The sequence below is a fragment of the Triturus cristatus genome, chromosome 11, assembly GCF_964204655.1.
Source record: "Triturus cristatus chromosome 11, aTriCri1.1, whole genome shotgun sequence".
Taxonomy (NCBI): Eukaryota; Metazoa; Chordata; class Amphibia; order Caudata; family Salamandridae; genus Triturus; species Triturus cristatus.
The window spans coordinates 821157852-821181665 of NC_140594.1; the positions used below are offsets into that span (position 1 = coordinate 821157852).

The 23814-nt window shown below is 50.2% G+C and overlaps 1 protein-coding gene across 1 annotated transcript in view; it reads right to left on the minus strand.

Moving 5' to 3' along the window:
- Positions 1–12840: 12840 nt before the first annotated feature.
- LOC146785486 (disintegrin and metalloproteinase domain-containing protein 9-like) overlaps positions 12841–23814 on the minus strand; it is a 1594707-nt gene continuing 1583733 nt past the window's right edge. The window contains exon 19 of the mRNA XM_085633059.1: positions 12841–12956. Within this exon, the coding sequence (XP_085489185.1) occupies positions 12841–12956 (116 nt within the window). The remainder of the gene's footprint in view (positions 12957–23814) is intronic.

The following is a 23814-nucleotide window of genomic DNA, read 5'->3' on the forward strand; positions in this document are numbered from 1 at the left end:
CTGCGCTGCCTTATAATAGAGCCCGATGTCTGGGAGTGCCACCCCCCCCACTGATCTAGGTTTCCTCAACACATGAATGGGTAACCTCTCTCTTCCATCCTGCCAGATGTATCGTAGGATCATAGAGCTAATACCTTTAAAAAAATCTTTACCCAGCTCTATTGGGAGTGCCTAAAACAGGTATAACAACTTTGGGAGAAGGGTCATCTTGACTGTGTGTATCCGACCAAGCCATGATATAAACAAAGGTTTCCAGCGTTGTAGTTCCTGTTTTATCTGACGGAGTAGTTGTGGGAAGTTTGCTTGGAATATGCCTCCTATGCGAGGGGTGATTTGGATCCCCAAAAATGTTAAACTGTGTTTGGTCCATGTGAATGATGATTCCCCCTGTATTTGCAGTTTCTCCTCCTCAGGTAATGTTATGTTTAGTATCGAGGATTTAGAGAAATTAACTCGAAAGCCCGCCGTCTCCTCAAACTCCTTTAACTCCGACTGTAAAGCTGGAAGAGACGTTCTCGGAGCCGTGAGAGTCAACAGGATGTTGTCTGCAAATAATGACACCTTATGCCCATCCCCCCCAAAACCTAACCCGCTGGATGTCTGGGTTTGGCCTGAGTCGAGCCGCCAGTGGCTCAATACTCAGAGCAAATAGCAGTGGGGACAATGAGCACCCCTGCCTTGTGCCTCGACCAAGCACAAAGAACACTGAGCTAATGCCGTTAACCTGTACCTTAGAGCGCGGGCCTGTATAGTTAGCTTTAATCATTTGTATGAACCCTTTTCCAAAGCCAAACCTCTCTAGAGTAAGAAACAAGAACTGCCAATCCACCCTGTGAAAGGCTTTCTCTGCATCTAATCCCAGTACTATCGCTGGTATTTTGAACTTGTTTACTTTTTCTATAAGATGCAGGGTCCTGCAGATATTATCATGCGTCTGCCTCCCTTTGATAAAACCGGACTGATCCGGATGGATAATTTAGGACATTAGGTTAGAGTTTGATAGCGCAATTGGCCTATATGAGGCACATAGCTGTGGATTCTTCCCCGGCTTTGGAATTACTGTGATGAACGCCTCTGCCATAGAGGGGGTGACCGCCTGTACCGATGCTATGACATTAAAAAGGGTTAAAGGTTGCCAACTGTGGCAATAATTCGGGCGCGTAGGTCTTATAAAAAAGGGTCATTAGACCTTCCGTCCCCGGAGACTTATGTGGCCTGAGAGCCCCAATCGCAAGTCTTACCTCGGATTCCGAGATTGGAGCTTCCAGTCGGTCCCTCCATTCTTCTGAGAGTTTTGGGGAGCGCAAGTGAATCTAAATACGTCTTTTGGGCCTAGTCCTCAGGGGGAGCCGCATTGTAGAGATCCTGATAAAAAGCACCAAACAGGTTCGCTTTACCCTCATCATCTAGCTCTAGTTCCCCCCGTCTTTAATTATTCCTCCAATATATTCCCTTGACCTTTTTTCCCTAAGCTGTCTCGCCAGATGGGTGCCTACTTTATTTCCTTGTGCATACGCACTATGTCGAAGTCGTAACATTGTAACATCCCTTTTAGTGTACCCAACTGCCGTTTTAGGCTACATGTGGGATTCTCTCTGTATTCCTTTTCTACCTGGGACAGGGCTGCCTCAAGTTCCTCCCGTTCCCTTCCCCTTTCCTTATTTAACGCCTAAACCATCCCTATACATTTCCCCCTAATTACCGCCTTAAAGGCGTCCCAGTTGTTTTGGGTGGAGGTGTCATTTGTCTGAAAGAATTCCTTAATCGCTAGCCGTAATTCATCCCGGAGTAGCTTATCTCGTGTCAGTGCGGCGGGAAAATACCATTTAGCTGGTTCCTGCGCTTTCCTTCCCCAGTGTAGACCTGCCGTAACTGGGCTATGGTCGGATAGTGAAATGGGAAGGTTCTCAGCCCCCTGCAAAGCACCCTGTAGCTCCTGGGATATGAAAATGTAATCTAGTCTGGAATATGTTAGGTGAGCATGTGAATAATACGTGTAGTCTTTTGTAGTTGGATGAAGAAATCTCCAGGCGTCAGAGAGCCCTAGGTCTTGAAAGGCCTGTTTAAGGGATTTGGGGAAGCTACCTCCTGTGGACCTATGTAGGTGTGAGCTATCGTCCATAGGATGCCAGGTGAGGTTAAAGTCCCCCATCACAATTACTTGACCTTCGGCAAAACCCCCCACTAAGTTCAAGAAAGACTTCATAAATGTCGCTTGACCTGTATTGGGGACATAAACCAAGACTATTGTCACCCTTCTACCTCTGAGCTTCTCTTTCACCATCACCACCCTCCCTTCCTTGTCTGTTTAAATACCTTCCGTCTGGAATGGTGCTATTGTGGAACAGTAGAGCTACTCCATTGAGTTTCATTTTGGCGAATGACCTATATATGAGAGAGTAGTTTTTGTGTCTGGACCTCAGCTCTTCCGGTCTTTTAAGATGCGTCTCTTGAAGAGCCACCACCTCAAATTGGTGGTCCACTATGTACTTCCAGATGTTTTGTTGCTTGATGAGCGAGTTTAGACCCTTCACGTTCCATGAGGTAATCAATATCATCTTGTTGGATAACCCCTCCCCTTCGTTGCCTGCGACCCCGGTGGACCCTCCTTTATACAAACCCACCAGTCACGTTTCTTTAGCCACTCCTCTCCACCCCTATCACTTTCCAGCCTTCTATGTAACAGTACCCTCCTTATCTCTCCCCCGGCTTCTCCACCACCCCCCACTTAACATATACCCTCCCTTTGGATTCAAAACATAACCAAAATAAAAAACAATGAATGTCCGCGGGACCCGCATGTGGCCCGCTGGTTCTGCTGTCCTCGTTGCGGGTGTCAAGTATGGGTTTCGGCCCTCGCCCGTCACCATGCGGTCTATACATCAGTAATCCATGTAGCCATATTACGGCCCCAGTGTAATCTCTTTCCTTCCGGCCCATGGCAAGTCCTGAACTGCCGTAAAGTCTATAATGTCCATCCTCATGCAGTCTTTGAACCTATTACCTACATTCAGCTCGTGGCCTTTTGTTGAGCATTCATACGCCCCCAGACAACTCGTGTAGCCCCTGTATCAAGTGCTCCGCTTCATTCCTTTTGACTTTTTGACCATAGTGGCTCTTGTTCAGCAGGGGGGCAGTCTCTTTTCTCCTGGCAAACCTTTAGCTGATGCGTGACCGACTGTAACCCACTTTATGTCTACTTCTCCCTTGTTAATCATAAGTGATTTGTGTTCGTCCCTCGCGCTCTCTCACCTACTCAGTCCTGTCATGTAGACCTGTTATCAATTGTCTCGACCGTATTCTGTTTGTCTTTAGATCAGGCCTTGGCGAGGCGCCCTTTAGTGGTCGTTTTCCACTGTTTGAAGCTTGACCTAGCAGATTCCCTTCCTCCTGACTGCGAGCTGGACGCCTTAGCCTCAGGAATTGGGAGCCCTAGAATCTCCAAGCCTTCCTAGAGTTCTGTGATATGACGTTGCCTATTTTTAAAGTCGAACGCTAGCCCGAAGGGATAAGTCCATCGGTAACTTATTCGCTCCTCTCGAAGTTTCTCTGTAAGAGGACAGAAGGATTGCCTTCGTTGCAGCGTCGCCTACGCCAGGTCCTGGAATAGCACGCAACGAAATCCTTGGAATGTGTTGGAGTCTTTCTTTCTGGATTCCTGTAGGATGGCTTCCATGACCTTGAAGGAGTGAAGCTTAACAAGGATGTCTCAAGTGTGACGTCGCTCACCCGGCAAAGTTGGCCCCACCCTATAGGCTCTTTCAATTTTGATCTTCATTTGTTTAGGCCCAAGTATCTCCGCGAAGAGGCCCTACACGAATGCCTCTAAGTCAGGGCCTTCTGCCCCCTCCTCCAGGTCCCTGATGCATATGTTGTCTCATCGGGACTTGTTTTCCAGGTCTTCATTCTTCAGTAGGGCTACTTGTACTTGTGAGTGTAAAGACCGTACCTTTTCGCTCGTTTTCATTACTCTTTTGTCGAGCTGGGTTTGGGTCTCCATTTCCATCAGTTGCGATCCAATGGAGTCCACGTCCTGTTGTAGAGAGGTCATTTTTTAGGTAGAGCCTAGCGCAGCGTGCACGCGCTGCACTATGGCAGACTTCTTGTGAGCACTCCAAACTTCTCTGTGTGGGTCTGACTCCTCCCACGCATTAGGGTTGTTTGTTGCCTGTGTCATTTATTTTTCGTAGGCTGCAAATGGCTAAAGGCTGGCGCATGTCCCACCTCTTTAGCAAAGGTTCACTCCCACAGCGTTTTGCTTGTGGGAGCAAGCAGCGGCGCGAAGGGTGGCAGCTGCATTCCTTGCGAACCACTCACGGGCTAGCAGATGACCCTTTCCTTTGAAGGCTCATGTGTTCCTCCTACACTTCCCCATCCAGTCGTACAGGCAAGGATCTCTGCATGGTCGCACCCTAGCCGGGGGTGCTTCAAGGCTACTCTCCCGTTGCCAGCTCTAGGACTTCCACCCAGCGGAGCATGTCTGCATCAGGCCAGTGCCTACGGAGGGGGTGGAAGGACCTTCTAGGCACCACGGACTCTGGATCTGGAGGTCGCACTTCCGGCTTCTTTATCTGTCCTGTAATAAAAAGCGATCTTGGCCTCATATGTTCCTCCTACACTTCCCCATCCAGTCGTACAGGCGAGGATCTCTGCATGGTCGCACCCTGGCCGGGGGTGCTTCAAGGCTACTCTCTCGTGGCCAGCTCTAGGACTTCCACCCGGTGGAGCATGTCTGCATCAGGCCAGTGCCTACGGAGGGGGTGGAAGGACCTTCTAGGCACCACGAACTCTGGATCTGGAGGTCGCACTTCCGGCTTCTTTATCTGTCCTGTAATAAAAAGCGATCTTGGCCTCATGTGTTCCTCCTACACTTCCCCATCCAGTCGTACAGGCGAGGATCTCTGCATCGTCGCACCATGGCCGGGGGTGCTTCAAGGCTACTCTCCCATGGCCAGCTCTAGGACTTTCACCCGGCGGAGCATGTCTGCATCAGGCCAGTGCCTACAGAGGGGGTGGAAGGACCTTCTAGGCACCACGGACTCTGGATCTGGAGGTCGCACTTCCGGCCTCTTTATCCATCCTGTAATAAACTGCGATCTTGGCCAACTCCACCTCTCACTTTGATGTACACCTGATGTGAAAGCAAGGCTGGGGGGCATTTAAAACCTGCGTCCAGGTACATACGTGCAAAGAGATTGCTGCCACCCCAGTGCCAAGATGTACCCCCTGTACTTATGTTAAGCTCCCCTGCTGAATAACCACCAAGTGGGCCGCACACTGTATCCAGCATTCACGCAGCACGGAGCTACTCCTGGTGCACCTCAAGGTGCTGTTTTGAGAAAGTTGTTGCCCTCAGCTCTTGGTAACTTCCGTAGCAAACACCCAGTGACCGGGTCTCCATCGAGAGACTTAACTCACTGCCCACAGCTGCTGGGGGCTAGTTCACGTCCCAGCGTGGCCAACTAGAGCTGTTTATCCTTGAGAACCGGCGTTATTAGGCGCTACACAAACATTTAGTGTGTATCTCAATTACAGCAGCCGCGCTTAGGTGCTACATAAACAAACCGTGCGTGTTGCACTGGCAGCAGCCGCCCTTAGGCGCTACACAAATACACTGTGCGTGTCGCACTGATAGCAGCCACCTTAGGCGCTACATAAACAAGCCGTGCGTGTCGCACTGACAGCAGACACCCAGGTGATTCCAGTGTGGAGGCCCTCGTTTCCAATCGGTGCATGCTAGGATCGGCGCAGTCACTTCAGCCTGCTCCTGCTGTTCGAGGTATTTTTATGGATCTGTGATTTTGGTGCCCTGTCTGGCCTGCTGCCGGTTCACCGTGTTGTTGTGTTCCACCTAGACACGCGATGTGCTGCCCTGGGCATCGAGGCACTTTGCAGTGGCTCAGACCTCAAGTGTAGCGTGTTTGTTGGGGGGGGGGGGTTCTAGGGTAGGATGACGAGACGTAGAGAAGCAAAAACCGGGACAGGTCAGAGTTAAAAGTAGGACTAAAGCCTTGCAGCCTTACTCATATGTGTGGCCTGATTTTTACACAGCCTTGTAAGTGTGTGTGCCTCTGTGTGCGTGCGTATTAATCCACACATTTACAAGTTAGGCTTACATAACATTAGCTTATGACAGTACCTCTACCATCCTCCTCACCGTCTTCCCTCTGCTGCAGCATGCATGTCGCCCACCTCCTCCTGTGTTGCCTGAAACAGATAAATTACTTCACAAGAGTATACCTTTTAATTCTGTTTTGCAGGATGACTTAACCTTTGTCCCAAAAACCGAGACAGGGATTCAAAATTAAGGAAATCGTCGGGACACCAGGACAGGCCTCGGAAACTGGGAGTGTCTGGGGGAATCCGAGACGTCTGGTCACCCTATCCTGGGGGCTACCTCAGCAGGGAGGGGGCTTCCTGGGCAACCCCATGGTACAGATGCTGGGCGGAAACCGAGGACTTTGTTGGGAGGTTTAGTGCGGCGAGGGGTTTGTTTTCAAATCTGATCCACAAAACTGCAATGAAAAGTGCATTTCAACCTGGGGGGGTGTAAAGTAGTTGAGATTAACCTCCACAATAACTTTTTATTTCCATCGTTCGTTAAGTTTTACAATGGTTGTATGGTTAATAAAACGAACATTGGCAAGGTCAAAAACCTGGCTTTAATGTCAGCGCAGAGCGAGCTGTGTCTTGTTGCAAAAACTGCAGCCATTCCACCCGCTGGTACTTTGTTGACTTCGGAAGGATAAAGGCTTGATTTGGCCCTGCAGTTGCACCTGTGCAACACGGCTTGGCTCTGCTGTGGAAGGTGGTGTTTGCTTTTATGTGTACATATTTCACCCACACCATAGAAGTGTAGAGGCACGGCTGCCAGTGTAAACGCACAATCAACGTGTTTCCCAGTCCCGGGCCGCTCTTTGCACTCTATGGCCTCAGGCGTGCTATAGTCACGCAGCGCTTCACAAGCCGAGCTGTAGTGAACTCACCCGTGTCAGGAATGCGCTGCCCGTGGCGTCCGTAAGGGCAGTGCTTGGCAGAGTGTAGCGCCTCAGGTTACAACTCTTGGCGGCCCTCATGCTGTTAGTGTCTTGATAAACCTCCTCGCCCATCAGCGTGTGCTCACTGCTGTCCCTTTCCAATTTGTGGTGTCTCACGGCAGTGAAAGAGCTGCGGGGAACACCTGTAGTGTCTTTCTCAATAGTGCCTCAAAGACAGCCCTCCTTCCAGACTTCAAGGAGGTAAGCTGATGATTACTGTTTACTAGTGCTTAGAAACGCACATTCATCTCCAGCGCATCTTGGCTCATTTCATATCGACTTTAAATAAAAAGTGTACGATTATTCGAAAATGTTGAGTGTGTGGGCATCCTAATAGGGGATAATCTGCTGCATGGGTAAACTTATAAGGTCCGAAAGGCGAGACCTATTGGCTATGCCAATGCCTGTTCTGCTTTTAGTTGGTCCATGGAGGCCTGGAGATCAACTTTTAGTTCTGAGCGTAGTTCCATTTTAAAGTCTTTCAGCGACAGTAGTAAGTCTTCCTTGGTCAGGGCCATGCCGGGGTCAGGGCTCTCCTTCTCTTGTACTTGTTTCTTATCCGCAGGTGTAAAATAGCTAGATACCTTAGGGGTCGATTTCTTAGGTGGCATAGATGCGGTCTCTGTTGTGGTCCAGAGACTCCACGGCCTCTTTTGTTCCTACTGCATCCCCCACCTTGTCGCTGTGCTTGATCTCTGTTAAGCTCCTGTAGATCTACAGGGTATCGCTGCTCTCCTCACTCACATGGTAGGACACATATCTTATATACACTCATTACCCGGCGGGCATCTTAGGGTCAGGCATCCAGAAAGGAAAAAGGGCTCAGTGCTCCTAAGTGGTGAGTTTCTTTCATTGATCTATTGCTCACTAGATTGCCCGTTTCCTTCCTAGTCACTGTAATACAGGCAGGCCGATTTCTTAAGCCTTTCAGTATGTGACTGTCATGTTGTGCTCCCCTCCGCCATATTGGATCAGGAATGGGGAGGATAGATCTTCCCTATCACGTTGTAAGGCCTCTTAAGTCCCTCAGTGCCACCGTCTGCCACTCGCGGGTGCCAGAAAATTGCAAATTGAAGCGGGATTCCCCCGCTTACCTTCACTGCCTGCAGTTGCTCCTCGTGGCTGCCGATCTGCTCCGGCGCCCATCGCTGTGCCTCCTGGTGCAGAGCTAATCGCTTTTTAAACTTCCCTGCATGAGTGATTGAATTCCACTGCTTTCCGCTGGGAGAGTCTGTTTCCACGCTTCAAACGCCGTGAGTCCCAGACGCGGCGGGGAGCTCCGGGTCATTACGGTCGGCCACTTGCCACAATATTGTGCTACGGCCGCCGCCTCTGCGCTCCCGACATTTTCTTGGCCGCAGCTGTTTTCTCACTAATCCCGTTATGCCTCCTCACAGCTCCGCCGCATATTGCTGCTAATGTGGTGATTCAAGGCTACAATGGGGCTTTAGAAATGCCCTCGACAGCTTTGCAGTGACGGAGCCGATACAGATCACGTCCGTTTGGCCATCTTGCGTGGCCACGCCCCCTCGATTTTTGTAGAGGGAAATTTAGTACTACCACTTCCTAATCTGCCATGTGCATCTTTTTCAATCAATTTAACAGTTCTTTATCAGTGAAATGAGGTGCTTAAAGACCCCTTGGGACCCACATGCAGAGTTCCCTTTGCTTTTCTATAATTCAGTACCAGTTAACACTGTTTACCTTTGATTGTCAAGAATATCAATTATCTTTTCTTGTGATGCTTCACAGGCAAAATCGCACAATTCATTAATATCAGAACATCAAAAGTCCCGACACAAACACAAATTCTTACATAGCACATTAGACAGAACTCTTTACAAGCAAAGAACACAACCCCAACAATAGATATAGAGCTGAGTATCAATGTTCCTACAACAAATTGATCACTGCGAATTATCACACACCACTATCAACAGCACACATTAAGATAGCCTGAATAGAGAACTAATTGCCTATTAAGGCATTAAACAGCACTTAATCATCAGCTACTCACCCACACACACACCTGCTGAACAATGAGCGCCCAATAAGAACTGAGGCAATTCGTAAGCAATTTAGTGAAGACGTCTGGACTCACCGAGCAAAAAACCCTTTGAGGATTTTGATGGGATTTCCCAACATTCATCTACACAAGAAGTAACATCACTATATTTCACATCGTCCATCTGCACAGGAAGTGACATCTATGGCTTCCTGTCAAAACCTTCTGTCAAAGAAGAAGCCAACTAGAGGACTTTATTTCCCAACATCCTTCTGCACAGGAAGAGATGTCACTGTATTTCTCATCATCCTTGTGCATAGGAAGTGACATCACATGGTTTTCCTCTAAAACCATCTTTTAAATGAAACGCCAAGCAAGAGGACTTAATTTCCTGTCATGCACAGTAAATTATATCACCAGACTTCCCATCATCCATCTGCACAAGAAGCAACATCTCTGGTTCCTGCAAAAAAACTACTTTAACACAAGACACAAGCAAGAGGGCTTTATTTCCCATCATCCATCTGCACACCAACCATGGCCCCCTGTGTATCTGTCCCCTCCCAGGACCTACTTAATGGCAGCTACAGAGGGTACACACTGACTGCTGACATGCCAAAGGTGCGCCATAGTCAAGCATGTCTGCACCAGGCCACGCCAGTACCGCGCCCAGCCCCAGGAACCCTGGTTCCCCCCCACCTACCAGTCTCACACAACCTATACCCACCATTCCCCCCAACGGCACCAACTATCCCTCTTGCTCACAAGTAAACAAACCAGCCACCTGCTCACACTCACAGACACCAGCTAACATTTACACAACACACCACACTTGCATGCCTGCTCCTCAACACTCACTCACTCACTCACCAAATACACCATGGAAATATGGGGCCTACTGCACAACCATGCTTCAGGCCTGCTCTTCCTCACAGAAACATAGCTAAACCCAACCTCTGCAGTGGACATCGCTATAACCATCCCAGCCAGCTATAAGATCGCCAGGCAAGACCTTCAGCACAAGCCAGGAGGTAGAGTCATCATCATATTTAAAGATCCCATCAGATGCATCACCTACACATACACATCTACCAACTGCATGAAATTTCTCATGTTCAAGCTACACATCACAGCCCACTTCTCCCTGTCCAGAATCGTTGTATACAGACTACCAGGGCCCACACCAATTTCACCAGCAACCTTATGGGCTTTGCCGCATGCCTCATCATCAACGCCAGCACCTTCATCCTCCTGTGAGACCTTAACTTTGACCTAGAAGACGGCACCAACCTAAAGTCTACAGCCCTTGTAGAAAACCTCAGAAACCTCGACTTCACCTTGCATGTTATTGAACCCACCCACACAGCCGGAAACCTATTGGACCCGATGTTCTCACTCAGCAACATCACAGTTGACAAGCAAGCAACTATGACTTGGGCAGACCACGCCCCCATCAGCTTTAGCATCCGGCACAAACAGCTGCAAGGAATTCTAAACCGTTATCAGAGATTTCACTGCACCTTCTGCTGCCAGCAGCAACATCACCCCCTAGCAAGACCTTTGCAACAAGCACTCAGAATTCTTCTGTAATAATATCACCTCCACATACGACAAATTTGACCCTCCATCGGACCCCATCACCATCGCAAATCAACTTCCCATGAAAATGGAAGAAGAACGGTCCCTGACTTTGTGGCCACCGTCACCGCCATCAAAATTGCGGCACAATGAAGACCCTCCACTCCAATCGGGAGCCACATCTGACCCCTTGCCAGCACCACAAATTCACCAAAGGACTCCTACCGATCAACAAAGCACTAACATCCACCCTCAATGCCTCAATCAACTCAGCAATATTCCCAGACACTCAAGTACACACCACCATCACGCCCTTGCTCAAGAAAGCATCTGCTAACCCAGCAACACTCTATAACTAGAGACACATCTCCCTGATACCATACCCAGCCAAGATCCTATGGAAACTAATCAACCAACCTCTCAGTGATCACCTCAGCAACCACCAGCTCCTCAACACCACAGTCCGGATTTAGGCCCAATCACAGTACAGACTCAGTAGTCATCATTGCCACAGACGACATCCGAATGATCCTAAGCAGTGGAGACACACCAGCCCTCATTCTACTGTGCCTCTTTGCAGCATTTGACACGGTTTCACACCCCATCCTCATTAGGGTCCAGGATGAAATTGGTATCCGAGGTCTCGCTCTTTGCTGGATTTGCTCCTTCTTAACGGATAAAACAGAAGTTGAAAGCCAGGCACCTTACACCACAGAAGCCTGCAAACTTATCTACAGAGTGCATCAAGGTTCATCGCTCAGCCTCACCTTCTTCAACGCACACTTGGTGACGCTGGCCAGCGTCATCTGTGCATAGGATATCAATATCTTCTCCTACGCAGCCAACACACACCTCATTCTTTCCTTCTTGAACAAGACCCTCAAAAAAGAAGTTCTCCATCTGCCTAACTGGATGAAAGTGAACTGTCTCAAGCTGAACATCGACAAGATAGAAGTTCTGAACTTCATCAAGAACACCTCGCCATGGGACTCCAACTTGTGGCCGGCTGAACTCATACCAACCTCCACACCTACCACCCATGCCAGGAAACTCTAAATCATCAAGAACAGCAACCTGGACATAACAGCACAAGTCAACGCCATCACTGCATCCTACTTTCACACCCTGAAAATGCTGAGAAAGATATTCAAATGGCTCCCACGCAACACCAAACAAGCAATCACTCATGCCTAGTCACAAGCTAGTTGGACTGCAAATACACCCACTATGCTGGAATCACGAAGAAACTTGGAACTTGGAAGCCAGAATCACCCTCAACCTACCAGACAGAATTTACATAATACCACAACTCCAGGATGTTCCCTGGCTCCCGATACACAAATGTACTAATTTCAAACTCTTCATACACATTCGAAGCACTGAACATCTTAAGCCCCAACTACTAAACAACTCCCTCCACTAAAAACCCAGACACCTCTGCTCTGCAGGACTCTTACTCGTGCACATCACACAAATACATAGAACCTGATCAGGAGGATGGGCGTTCTCTTACATCACTCCTAATGTGTGAAACAACGTCCCACTTCTCATCAGAGCCTCCTTCTCTGTACTACAATTCTGTAAGATGCTGAAGACATCGTTTTCAATTAACCAACCTACCCTAAGTAGGGCTAGGCAAACACACTTGCTCGGCGCCAGGATACCCTTGGGGATGATAATGTGCTTTACAAATATACATAAAAAAACAATAATACAATGCATTGAGACTAATATTCCCGCCCACAAAACAGGATCACTCTCTGGTCGGCGATGTAGATGTTTGTAATAGCATTCTCTAAACTACTGGAAGGTTCTGTGATGTCATACTAATCCTAGTGATAATTAACAATAAGAATATGGCATTAAAACTATTTTAAGTCCTAGTAGGATCAACTAAGCCTTTCATTCAAAGGAGAATGATAGCCTAAGTAGGGTTATATTGAATAATAGAAACACCTGTTTTGTACAGTGTAGAGAAATAACATACCAGTGAAGTAAAATGGCATATGAATAGCAAGTTCTTACTATTATGTGTGTGGTAAATGTGTATGTCTTGCAATGAAGTCTTAATGGTATCACAAGTTTGTTTTAAAATTATAAGTAGTGTTTCAGATATTAACAGCATACACCAGAAACTGTAACCATTATTACAAATAATCAACTCAATTTAATTGTTTCCATATGATTCTTACCAAGTATACTTACTCTCCATTCACTAATTCACCAGAGTTTCTCCCCTTCCAAATCTCCAAGGTGGATAATAATTGATAGAAACATACTGAATGTGACTAAATGTAACCTCAAATTAATTGATATATTTAAACTTTCTGCTTTAGCTGAAACAATAAATAAACAGGTGATTACATATGTTAAGCTATCTGTGATTCACTGAGTCACTGCTGTAATGGTTTGCAAAAACAATTTGAATTATATTTTATAAACTAATATTCTAAATGGAAAATACAGCAAAGAGAATATTGGTGATTATTTTACTTCTACTTTTTGCAGAAATGGAAAAACAGCAAATTCTATTTGGTCTGTAGTTAAGGAAGAATACAACTCATACAATAAAATGATTAATTGTCTTCTAAACTACTCCAATTTTAAATATGTCAGTCAAATGACATCAACCAAGTACATCGTAACCACAAATAATTCTTTCCTTACTTACTTTCAATCTCAGTGGTGATCTGTTTACTTCCCTACATCTTCCTCATCTCAATCCATACATCACTAGGTGAGTTCATACACCTAAAAACGGACACATCTCTGCCTACCGAAACTCTTATAATAAAGTTTCTCCAGTCAGACATGGACAAATGTCAGTTAAGACATCTAAGAAGAAGCTCCCTACCAGCGCATAAGTCTCTCACTGTTTTCCCTCTGACACATTAGTTCCTCCTGCTGCTACTTCCATTAAAGACAAACCCACCTGTCAACTAGTAATTAGATGAGCTGCGGCAGCCCCTAAAAGTATGAATCAAAAACACAGATGGTAGCTACTCGCTAGAGTCTCTGTAAGAAAAGGAAGAGTCAAACTGGGTCAAAGGTAAGTTTAGAGGAGAGGAATGATAGAGGGATGCATGTTTCCCTATTGAGTGATAAAATATAATTCTGCAATAATATTGCATTGAGAATACTGAGTACCACAATATTGCGAAGGTAAGTGTACATACCTAAGAATAAATTACTATTCTTAACTCTAAACGTATACACCTTAAAAATATATATTTTTTTATATATAAAATAAATCTTTTGCCATGCCTAAATCTTCGTTTTGAGTACCTTAAAGTCGTCCCTAAGGTAGGCCCTAAAGGCTCATAGGGCAGGGTGCACGGTATTTAAAAATTAGGAGAAAGCCTTGGCAGGGAAAAACCCCTAACTGCGATTTCACTGCTTAAAGGCTATCTCTCCTAAAGACTAACACTTGGTTACCTTATTAAACCTAATAAGTGTTAACTTCATTTTTGGATCAGATAGGGAAATGCTGTTTCCACTCAAATGAATTGCAATTTAAAATTCTCTTAAGTGTTAAATTTGGATTTTAAGTTACACTTTTGAAAATGGCATTGTTAGAAAGTTGTCATTTTTCTTCCTAAAACAACTGTGCCTTCTGCCAGTGTCCTGGGTAACAGGAATGTGAATGGCTCTCCTGCTGAGGGTTGTGTATTGATTCCAGAAATGGGGAAAATGGAAGCCTAGGTGTGGAGCAAAAGGGTCTTCCTGAGGGGATGGCTGGAGAGGAGTTGTTCACTGCCCTGATTACATTTCAAAGGACCCTGCCTGCAGCACACACAAAGGAACCTGACACCTGGGCTGCCCTTGCCGTTGTCACCCCTGAGAGTTTGGAGCCAGCACCAGGGAAAGGAAAAGAGGTAATCAGAACCAGTTTTGGGGGTAGGTCGCACAAGTTACTACTTGTGTAACGATATATCTGCACCTTAGAATATTCCCCAGGCGTGAGTCTTGATCCGGAAAGTTTTCTGCTTAGCAGTACCCCTGCACACCAGTAGGTGGCACCGTGCTGCTCCGCGCCTGTCACTGGCGTCGTGCGCGCCGGGATGACGTCACGGAGGCTACTTAGGCGCCACCCTGACCTTTGGTGCATAAAACTAGGGCCATAAAAGGGGATGACCTTAACCCTAGTAATCAGTTCGCAGAACGGGGAGGATGGGTGGAGCGGTATGGAATCTATCACTAACAAATGTCTCTTACAGATATATCGTTACACAAGTAGTAACTTGTGCATCTGAAAGAGACACATTAGTGATAGATTCCTTACCTTAGAATAGATACCCCAGCAATACCGACCCCGGTGGTGGGTCTGCGAACAAGATTACACCAGAAAGTCACGGAGCACAGAACGGCTAAAGAAGCCGTCTCTCCGGACCTGACTGTCAAGGCAGTAGTGCTTGGTAAACGTGTGCAGCGAGGCCCACGTAGCTGCGTGACAAATATCCTGCAAGGGGACACCGCGTCCCAAGGCAGTAGTGGCTGCAGTTGCCCTGGTCAAATGGGCATGCAGTCCCACAGGAGGCTCCTTCTTGGCCAAGGAGTAACAGGCTTTGATGCACAGAACGACTCACCAGGAGATGGTCCGTTTGTGCACCGCCCGACCTCTTTTGGCGCCCACGTAGCCAACAAAGAGCTGATCATCCACCAGGAACTGCTGTGTACGCTGCAGATAGAATGCAAGCGCACGTTTTGGGTCCACACGGTGGAGCCGCTCCTCTTCCCTTGAAGGAGGCGGAGGCGGAAAAAAGGTGGGCAAAGTGATGGTCTGCCCAATGTGGAAGGGCGGGACAACCTTTGGCAAGAAAGAAGGACGTATTCTCAGTACCACCTTGTCCGGATGAACAGAAAGGAAAGGAGGTTTGGAAGAAAGAGCCTGGAGCGTACTCACTCTCCTGGCAGAGGTGATAGCTACCAGGAAAGCCGTCTTGAGAGTAAGAAGACGTAAGGGACAGTTATAAATGGGCTCAAAGGGAGCGCACATCAGAAAAGTCAATACAAGATTCAAGTCCCACTGAGGCATTATGAAGGGCACAGGTGGGAACGTATGCGTAATGCCCTTTAGAAAACGGTTAACAATCGGGGACTTAAAAAGAGAAGGCTGATCTGGAAGCCGTAGAAAGGCAGAGATAGCCGAAAGATAACCTTTAACAGTGCCCAGAGCAGAGCCCTGCTGGGCCAAAGAGAGAAGGAACAGAAGAACCTCAGAAAGAGGGGCAGAAAGGGGATCCACAGTCTTAGCTGTGCACCATGCCACAAATCCATTCCACCTACAGGTGTACACCGTTTTAGTGGAGGGAAGCCTGGCTGCCTGGATGACATCACAGACTTCGGGAGGAAGATCGAAAGGAGTCAACTGTCGCCGCTCAATCTCCAAGCATGGAGGTGGAGGCTGGACAGGTTCGGGTGGAGGACCGTCCCCTGCTGCTGCTGCGACAGAAGATCCTCCAGAAGAGGCAGACGGATCGGGGATCGATGCTCATACTGAGTAGCTCGGGATACCATACTCTTGGAGCCCAGTCCGGAGCCACAAGAATAACTTTGGCCCGGTCGCGCCTGATCTTCTTCAGCACTCTGGGCAGAAGTGGTAAAGGCGGAAAGGCGTACAACAGACCGCAGCTCCACTCGAGGCGAAAAGCGTCTCCGAGCGAATGCCGCCTTGGAAATTCCAACGCGCAGAACTGATGACATTGAGCGTTCTCTTCGGTGGCGAATAGATCTAACCAATGCTCTCCCCATCGCAGAAAGAAACCTTGCGCCACGTCCAAGTTCAGACGCCACTCGTGATCCACCATGCACCGGCGGCTGAGTTTGTCCGCCCTGGCTTTCAGAGAACCTGCCAGGTGTTGAACCACCAAGGTAATGCCTTGATGTCCCAGCCATGTCCAGAGGCGCAGAGCCTCCTGACAGAGGGTCCACGACCCCACCCCGCCCTCTTTGTTGCAATACCACATGGCGGTGGTGTTGTCCGTGAACACCTGTGTAGGAAGGTGCATATCTGACTATGGTTACGCCCAACTTTTTGCCTAGTGTCTAGCTGGTTTTTCGACTTAGTTGGCCTGAGATCCTGCCATTCCGAATCTCAGGCTGTCTGCTCTCTCTTTAAAATGGACTCCATGTACCCTAGGTACATACCCAATTGGTAAGGATCACCTTATTGGACCCTGTACAGTGTACCCTAGGTACCCAGGGCATATGTGTACCCTAGGCCTCCCAGGGGCTGCAGCATGTATTATGCCACCCCTGGTCTGGCCTTCCAATCAGACACAACTGGCTGATCACTCAGCTGGGGCAAGGTCGTGTAATCACCCCTTGCTTAGATATAGTATACCTATATCTACCCTTAAATAGACACATGTGTACCTATCAGCCACTCCTATGGCAGGCCTTAACAATCCTGGAGGCAGAGTGCTTGGTAACATGTGAGATGGTGCTCTAGCATGAGCTGAGCCTGTCTGCAGCTTTCGGAACCATGTCCTTATAGCTGTTCTATGATATAGCCTACCATATACTCTTAAAGTACCTTATAATCTTAAACGGTTATGGTAACCATGGTTTGGCTTTATCAAAACATGTCGTGTAAGGTGTCTAACACTTTGGAATAATACCCCCATACCATTTCTGGCGATGAGGATATTATTCCTCCCTTCTAGAGGGAGAGACATGTTTAAAATCCTACTTTGCTGTTTAACTCTCACCAAAGCCTCAGCATCACAAAATGGATGCTGCTGCCACAGACACAAGTCTGACCTCCTGCAGCTGGGAGCCCTCCCAGCCAGGGAGGCCTGGACAATAGGTTTCCTGCTTGGGGAGGTGCTAGCACCTCCCCAGACAGACTTTAGTGTATTGGGGCAGGGAGGGCTGAAAGGAATGAGACATGCCTGGGGCACACAAGGTGCTCCATGCATAGTCCAGTTCAAACCGGTGCTGGGGCACTCCAGCCCCAGCTCTGGCGCGAAACTGGACAAAGGAAAGGGGGTGTAGCCACTCCCCTTCCTGGTCCCACCCATAGGAGGGACCTTGCAGGTAGCCCAGCCCACTAGCCCAGTATATCAGTAGCTAGCTGAGCCCTGCGAAATTAGATTAACCTGAATCTGCAACTTGAACAGAAACTCTGGACCTTCTACATTCGACCTCAGGAAGAAGTCTGAAGAAATCTCCCTAGTGGCCAAGGAGTGACCACCCTGGGCAACCAGGCACCATCCAGCGACCGCTGCTTGCTTTGCGACTGATCCTGCGAGGGACGACTGCAGAGACTGACCAGCGCCGAGACTTCCAGACACCTCTGACCCAGATCCACATCTACAGCGAAGCTGAGACCCGTGGAGGCGACGAGGGACGTGGGACCGGCGACTTGGGAAAAGTGGCTAGTAACTGACTAGCGCGACTTCCGAGGCTCCCTCGAGGCTGTGCTTGGGGAATTGAGAAGCCCCACTCCCGAGCACCATCTGCAAAGAAGACCAGCTCCCCACACTTCACGTGTTCTACTTGGGGCCCTTCTGCACCTGTGCTGCTCGACGTGTTGTCCCGTTGTTGGCCGTTGGCTAGTAGCCTCTGCGACGACGAACCTTTACTTTCATCTTGCTGGTCCGTCTCCTCCAGACTGGCACCCGCTCCTCTGTGAAAGAGAAGCACACTAGACCTTCCTGGTCTGCACCAGAAGCAAGTCCTCCATCCTGCGTGGGTTCCGCTTGCCAAGGCTTGTTGGGTCCTGACTCGACTTCAACGCCGCCGACAGCAAGAGCCTTCGTGGGACAGCTCACCTCCTGGTGAGCTGGGACAGCTCACCTCCTGGCCCTGGTCGTCCTCGACGTCTCCTGTTACCCGTGGCTGCTGCGACAAGCTTCACCTCTCCACCTGCATCTTCACGACATCGCCTGGTTCCTTCCTGGTTCCTTCCCGGCTCCTGGCTGGTGACCTAGACTCTGTCCCTTCTGCTTGCAGGTTCCTTCCTTCTTGATCCCCTCCTTGGGATCCACCGGACACTCTTCACTGACTGCCTGTCAGCAACTTTTCCTTCAGGTATCCATAGAAGTCCACGACGAAACCCGACGCAAGTTCACACCTATGCACCCGCAGCCCGTGGGCTAGGTAACTTGGGTACTTCGGTGCTCACAAGGGTATTGACTATCCTAGGGTCTAGTTTCCGAGTCTCGACTTTCTAGCTATACCAGAAGTGTCCTAAAACTGTTAATTTCTAACTGCTAGTAATTCTATCGACTTTTACGCATTATGCGTGAGTGTTTCCACTCTGCACCTGAATCCCGTGGGCCTCCCACTTCCTAATCCTTGGTAGTGTAGTGTAGCCCCAGCGATTCCCTAGGCCTAGGCCTATCCTGTGTTCGTGACAGTGGTCCTTATACCACTTACTTAGTATATGGTTTGCGTGTCCCCTAGGGCCTAACTGTATTACTTACCTGTGTGACTTAATGTAGGCTTAAATAAGACTGTGTTGTACTTACCTCGAATCTCATAAAGAGTGCTGAGGGTTTGCCTAGAATAAATACATTCTATTTTTATATATATCTGTTGTGGTGTCATTTCATTTGGTATTCAAGGGATTACATATGGTATAACAGCTGGCTTCACATGCCATTCAGAGTTTAGCCTAAGACAGCTCTTGTCCATGCTACCCCTAGGATAGCTGGTCTATAAGGTTGACTTTACAACCAATCACCATAAGGGTTGTTTGGAATGATACAAGGTGTACACTAGAATTAGTGACATCATATATCAGGCCAACTTCTCACAACCTGCACTACACTTCCCCAGACAGAGGGAAGGAATGCCTTCAGTGCAAGCCGGATCGCCTGCAGCTCCAGAAGGTTGATATGGAGCCGGGACTCCGCCGGAGACCAGAGGCCCCTGATCACCACCTCTCCCATATAGCCTCCCCAACCCAGGAGGGACGCATCCGTCACTACTGTTTGCTCCGGTTGGGGAAGGGAGAGGGATCTGTCATTGACCCAATCGCGGTCCGTGAGCCACCACTGCAACTGTTGTGCAGCGCCATCCGAGATCTGGACGAGATCGGACAGGTTGCCCAGATGCTGTGCCCACTGTAACTTCAGGTGCCACTGCAGAGCCCGCATATGCCATCTGGCATGCGGCACCAGCAGGATGCAGGAGGCCAGCAGGCCTAGAAGCCGAAGGGTCATCCTGACCGAAACCCGGGATAGAGGCTGAAACAGTGGAATCATAGCCTGAATATCCCGGACTCGCTGTTCGGGAGGATAAACCTGAAACAGCGCCGAATCCAGAACCACTCCGATTAAAGGGAGCTTCTGAGAGGGACTCAGGTGCGACTTCGGCACATTGATGGAGAACCCCAGCAGATGCAGGTCGGCCGTAGTCTGGAGGTGGGAGACGATTGCTTGGGGCGAGCCCGCCTTCAACAGCCAGTCGTCGAGGTAGGGAAAGGCTGACACCCGGACCTGCGCAGATGATCTGCAACCACCGCCATCACTTTCGTGAACACCCGAGGGGCGCGGGTAAGGCCGAAGGGGAGCACGGCAAACTGAAAATGCTCCTGGCCTACCGTGAACCGCAGGTAATACCGGTGGGCCGGGAGGACGGGAATGTGGAAATAAGCGTCCTGCAAGTCCAACGCTACCATCCAGTCTCCCGGGTCCAGGACAGACAGGATCTGATCCAGAGTCAGCATCTTGAACTTCTCCTTCCGGAGGAAGCGATTGACGTCCCGGAGGTCCAAGATGGGGCGCAGGCCCCCCTTGTCCTTCTTGGGGACCAGAAAGTAGTGGGAATAACAACCACTCCCTACTTCCTGATCGGGAACGTACTCGATGGCCCCCTTGGCCAGGAGGGCCGTGACTTCCTGACGGAGAAGAGCCAAATGATCCCCCGACATGCGGTGGTACCAAGGTGGCATGGCTGGAGGGGAGGACTGAAAGGGGAGTGAGTAAACTTGGCAGATTATCTGCAGCACCCACGTGTCCGAAGTGATACCGCGCCAGTGGCGGAGGTGGTGACAGACCCTTCTCCCTACCGGCGTGGGGTGCCCCCTGAAGCTCGGATTAGGAAGGCTTGGAGGTGGAAGCAGCGGGTGCGGAGGTGGACTGCTCTGCCCGCTGGTTACCAGACCCGCCCCTGCGAAAGCCACGTCCACGGCCACGCTGAGGCAGGTTCTGCACAGGCTTTGCGGAGGAGCGCGTCTTGGCACCTTTACTCTGGCCACGACAGGAACGAAATCCAGGATGGCAGGGCTCTTAGTGGAAAGACCCAAAGACGTAGCTGTGGCCCTTGAGTCCTTAAAGCGCTCCAGGGCACTGTCCGCTTTGTCGCCAAAGAGGCGAGAGCCATCAAAGGGCATGTCCATGAACGAGCTCTGGACATCAAGTGAGAACCCGGTAGACCGCAACCAGGCATGGCGCCGCAACGCCACAGTTGTGGAAATCGCCCTGCCCAAGGAATCAGCCGTGTCCAGACCACACCTGATGGCAAACTTCGCCGCATCCTTGCCCTCTGCAGTCGCTTGGGAAAGGACGTCCTGGACCTCCTCAGAACACTGAGGCAGGACCTCTTCTACCGTATCCCACACGGCGTGGGAGTAACGGCCCAACAAGCAGGCGGTATTAACCGACCGCAACCCCAAGCTGGCCGAGGAGAACAACCTTTTGCCATATTGGTCCAGCTTCTTAGAGTCCTTATCCGGTGGAGCCGTGGGAAAGGCACTCTGCGAAGTCGAGGCCTGAATGACCAGGCTCTCAGGCGTGGGGTGAGTGGTCAAGAAGGCAGGGTCACCAGGCGCCGGGCGATGATGCCTAGCGACGATCTTATCCACCGGTGCCCCCGAGGCCGGCCGCAACCAAGTGCCCAAGAGGACTTCGGAAAGGGCCTCATTGAAAGGGAGCAGCGGTTCCGACGACGTAGACGCCGTCTGGAGCACCTCCGTAAGGAGGTTGGTCTTAAGGGCCACCATAGGGAGGTCGAGATGGAGAGCCTCCGCAGCTCGACGCACCACCATAGTGTAAGAAGCGCTCTCCTCCATAGTAGGCGGAGGGGAGGCAAACCCCGGGTCAGAAGACACATCAAGTTCACCCGCATCTTTAAGGTCATCCACCCAATCCTGCTCGGAGTCACACTGCCACGCATGGGGGTCCTCGGAGCCGCCCCAGTCTTCATCCGGCTCCGGGGTAGAAGGAGACGGCCGCGGCGGCAGGACTGGAGCCGGAGAGGGGGCCAGCGTCGCCGGGAGCGGCGCCGGCTGGGGACTAATCGGAACCACATCCCAATGAGGATCCCAGGTTGGAACTAAATGGTCTGAGAACCGGGGCAGGGGTGGGAAAAACGGCACCCAGTGCGGCGCCTGTGGCTTTGCTGGGGCCGGAGCCAAGGGCAGCACCGGGGCCGGAGCCGCGGGCGCTGGATCCAGTGGCTCCGGGGCCGGCGCCGGAGGCGGTGCAGCCGGGTGAACAGGATCGGGACACGGGACCGCGGGGCCCGCCGACGCGCCGACGGGGCCCGAGGCCTAAACAGGCGGTCCATGGCAGCAAGAAACTTTTGCCTCTGTTCGGGAGTCGCCGACGGACCCGGGTATAGCGGGTAGGCCGCGGGACTCGCAGGCTCCGGAGGAGCCGCAGGGGAGGAGCCCCTGTCCCCCTCGTCTGCCTCCGGGGAGCAACGGGGGGACGTAGGAGAACGAACGCGCTTCTTCGACTTCTTCTTATGGCGTCGCTTACCGGAATCTGAAGGTGAAGACTTAAGAGTCCGAGGAGCGACGGCTCTGGTCCCGCGTACGGCCCCTAGACCCGAAGCAGCGGTGAGAGGAGTGCCGGACCTCCAGCAACTTCCAGCGCCACTCCCGCATGGCCTTCGGGGCCATGGCACGGCACTCCCGACAATCCCGGGAATCATGGTTGGTCTCCAGGCAGTAGAGGCAGACATCATGGGGGTCCGCCACCGACATATTACGGCGGCACGACCCACTAGACTTGAAGCAGGGCATCCCTACGTGCACCAGGAGACAAGAGGAGACAAAAGTCTCAAAAAAGTGGTCAAAAATTGACCGGGGTACGTGCTCAATCCGGATCTGCGCTTTTGGCGCGGAAAAACAAAGAACTGACGTCAACTCGCATGGGTGGCGCGTAAGTAGCCTCCATGACGTCATCCCGGCGCGCACGACGCCAGTGACGGGCACGGCGCTACCTACTGGCGCGCAGGGGTACTGCTAAGCAGAGAACTTTCCGGATCCAGACTGACGCCTGAGGAATATTCTAAGATAAGGAATCTATCACTAACGTGTCTCTTTCAGATAGGAAATTCTCCCACTCACAGACTGGCACCATATATACAAATGGGAATTTCAGAACCTCTCATTAGAACACTCCAGGACCTGTGGAAGATTCGGAAGAAGGACTGCCCGGCTGTCTGAAGGAAGATGATTGCACCTGCCTGCTCAGAACCCAGGCTCCCCAGACGTTACTCCAAGGGTCAGTCGACTGACCTCCTGTTTGAACTACAGGGACACAACAAGTTTCCAGAGGCCTCCCTGCAACTGCCCAGTTGTCCAGTACCAACTAGACCTGCCTGAGCCATGCTGCTGGCCTCTGCTGGAGTGAGGCTTTATCCCTAAGAAGTGCCCATAAGTCCTGAATCCCTGACTGGCATCAGAGCATACTCTTCCTGAAGAAAAGGTGAAGACGCAGAAACTCGGGACTGCAAAGTGATCTCTTTGCGCCGAGAATCGACAGCCGGTGATGACTGCCAACTTGAAGTTCCAGAAGGACTTGCTCATCAAGCCAACAGCTACCATCCACGACGACCGCCAACGTGAAGCTCAAGTGACACCTGCTCTTTGCGCTGAAAGCAACAGCCTGTGTCGACCGCCAATGTGAATCTCCAGCAATGATCGGTTCCTCACGCTAAAGCACCAACTGTACGCTACACTGAACCTGCTCCTTTCGATGATAACGTCCTCTTCACAGCTCCCGCCAATGCTGACTTGAGGAGGTAATGTTGCAGGGATTCTGCCCAAGAACAGCACTATGCATAGGATTATGGGACCATAGTGCGTAGGGACTGAGGGCCAGATGTAGGAAGCCAAATAACGACCGCAAATGCCGAAATTCGCAGAATTTCGGCCTTTGCGATCGCAATTTGGCTTTGAGCAATGTAGGTAAGATTAAACCTACTCGCAAAATAGGGAATCGCAAAAATTGTTAT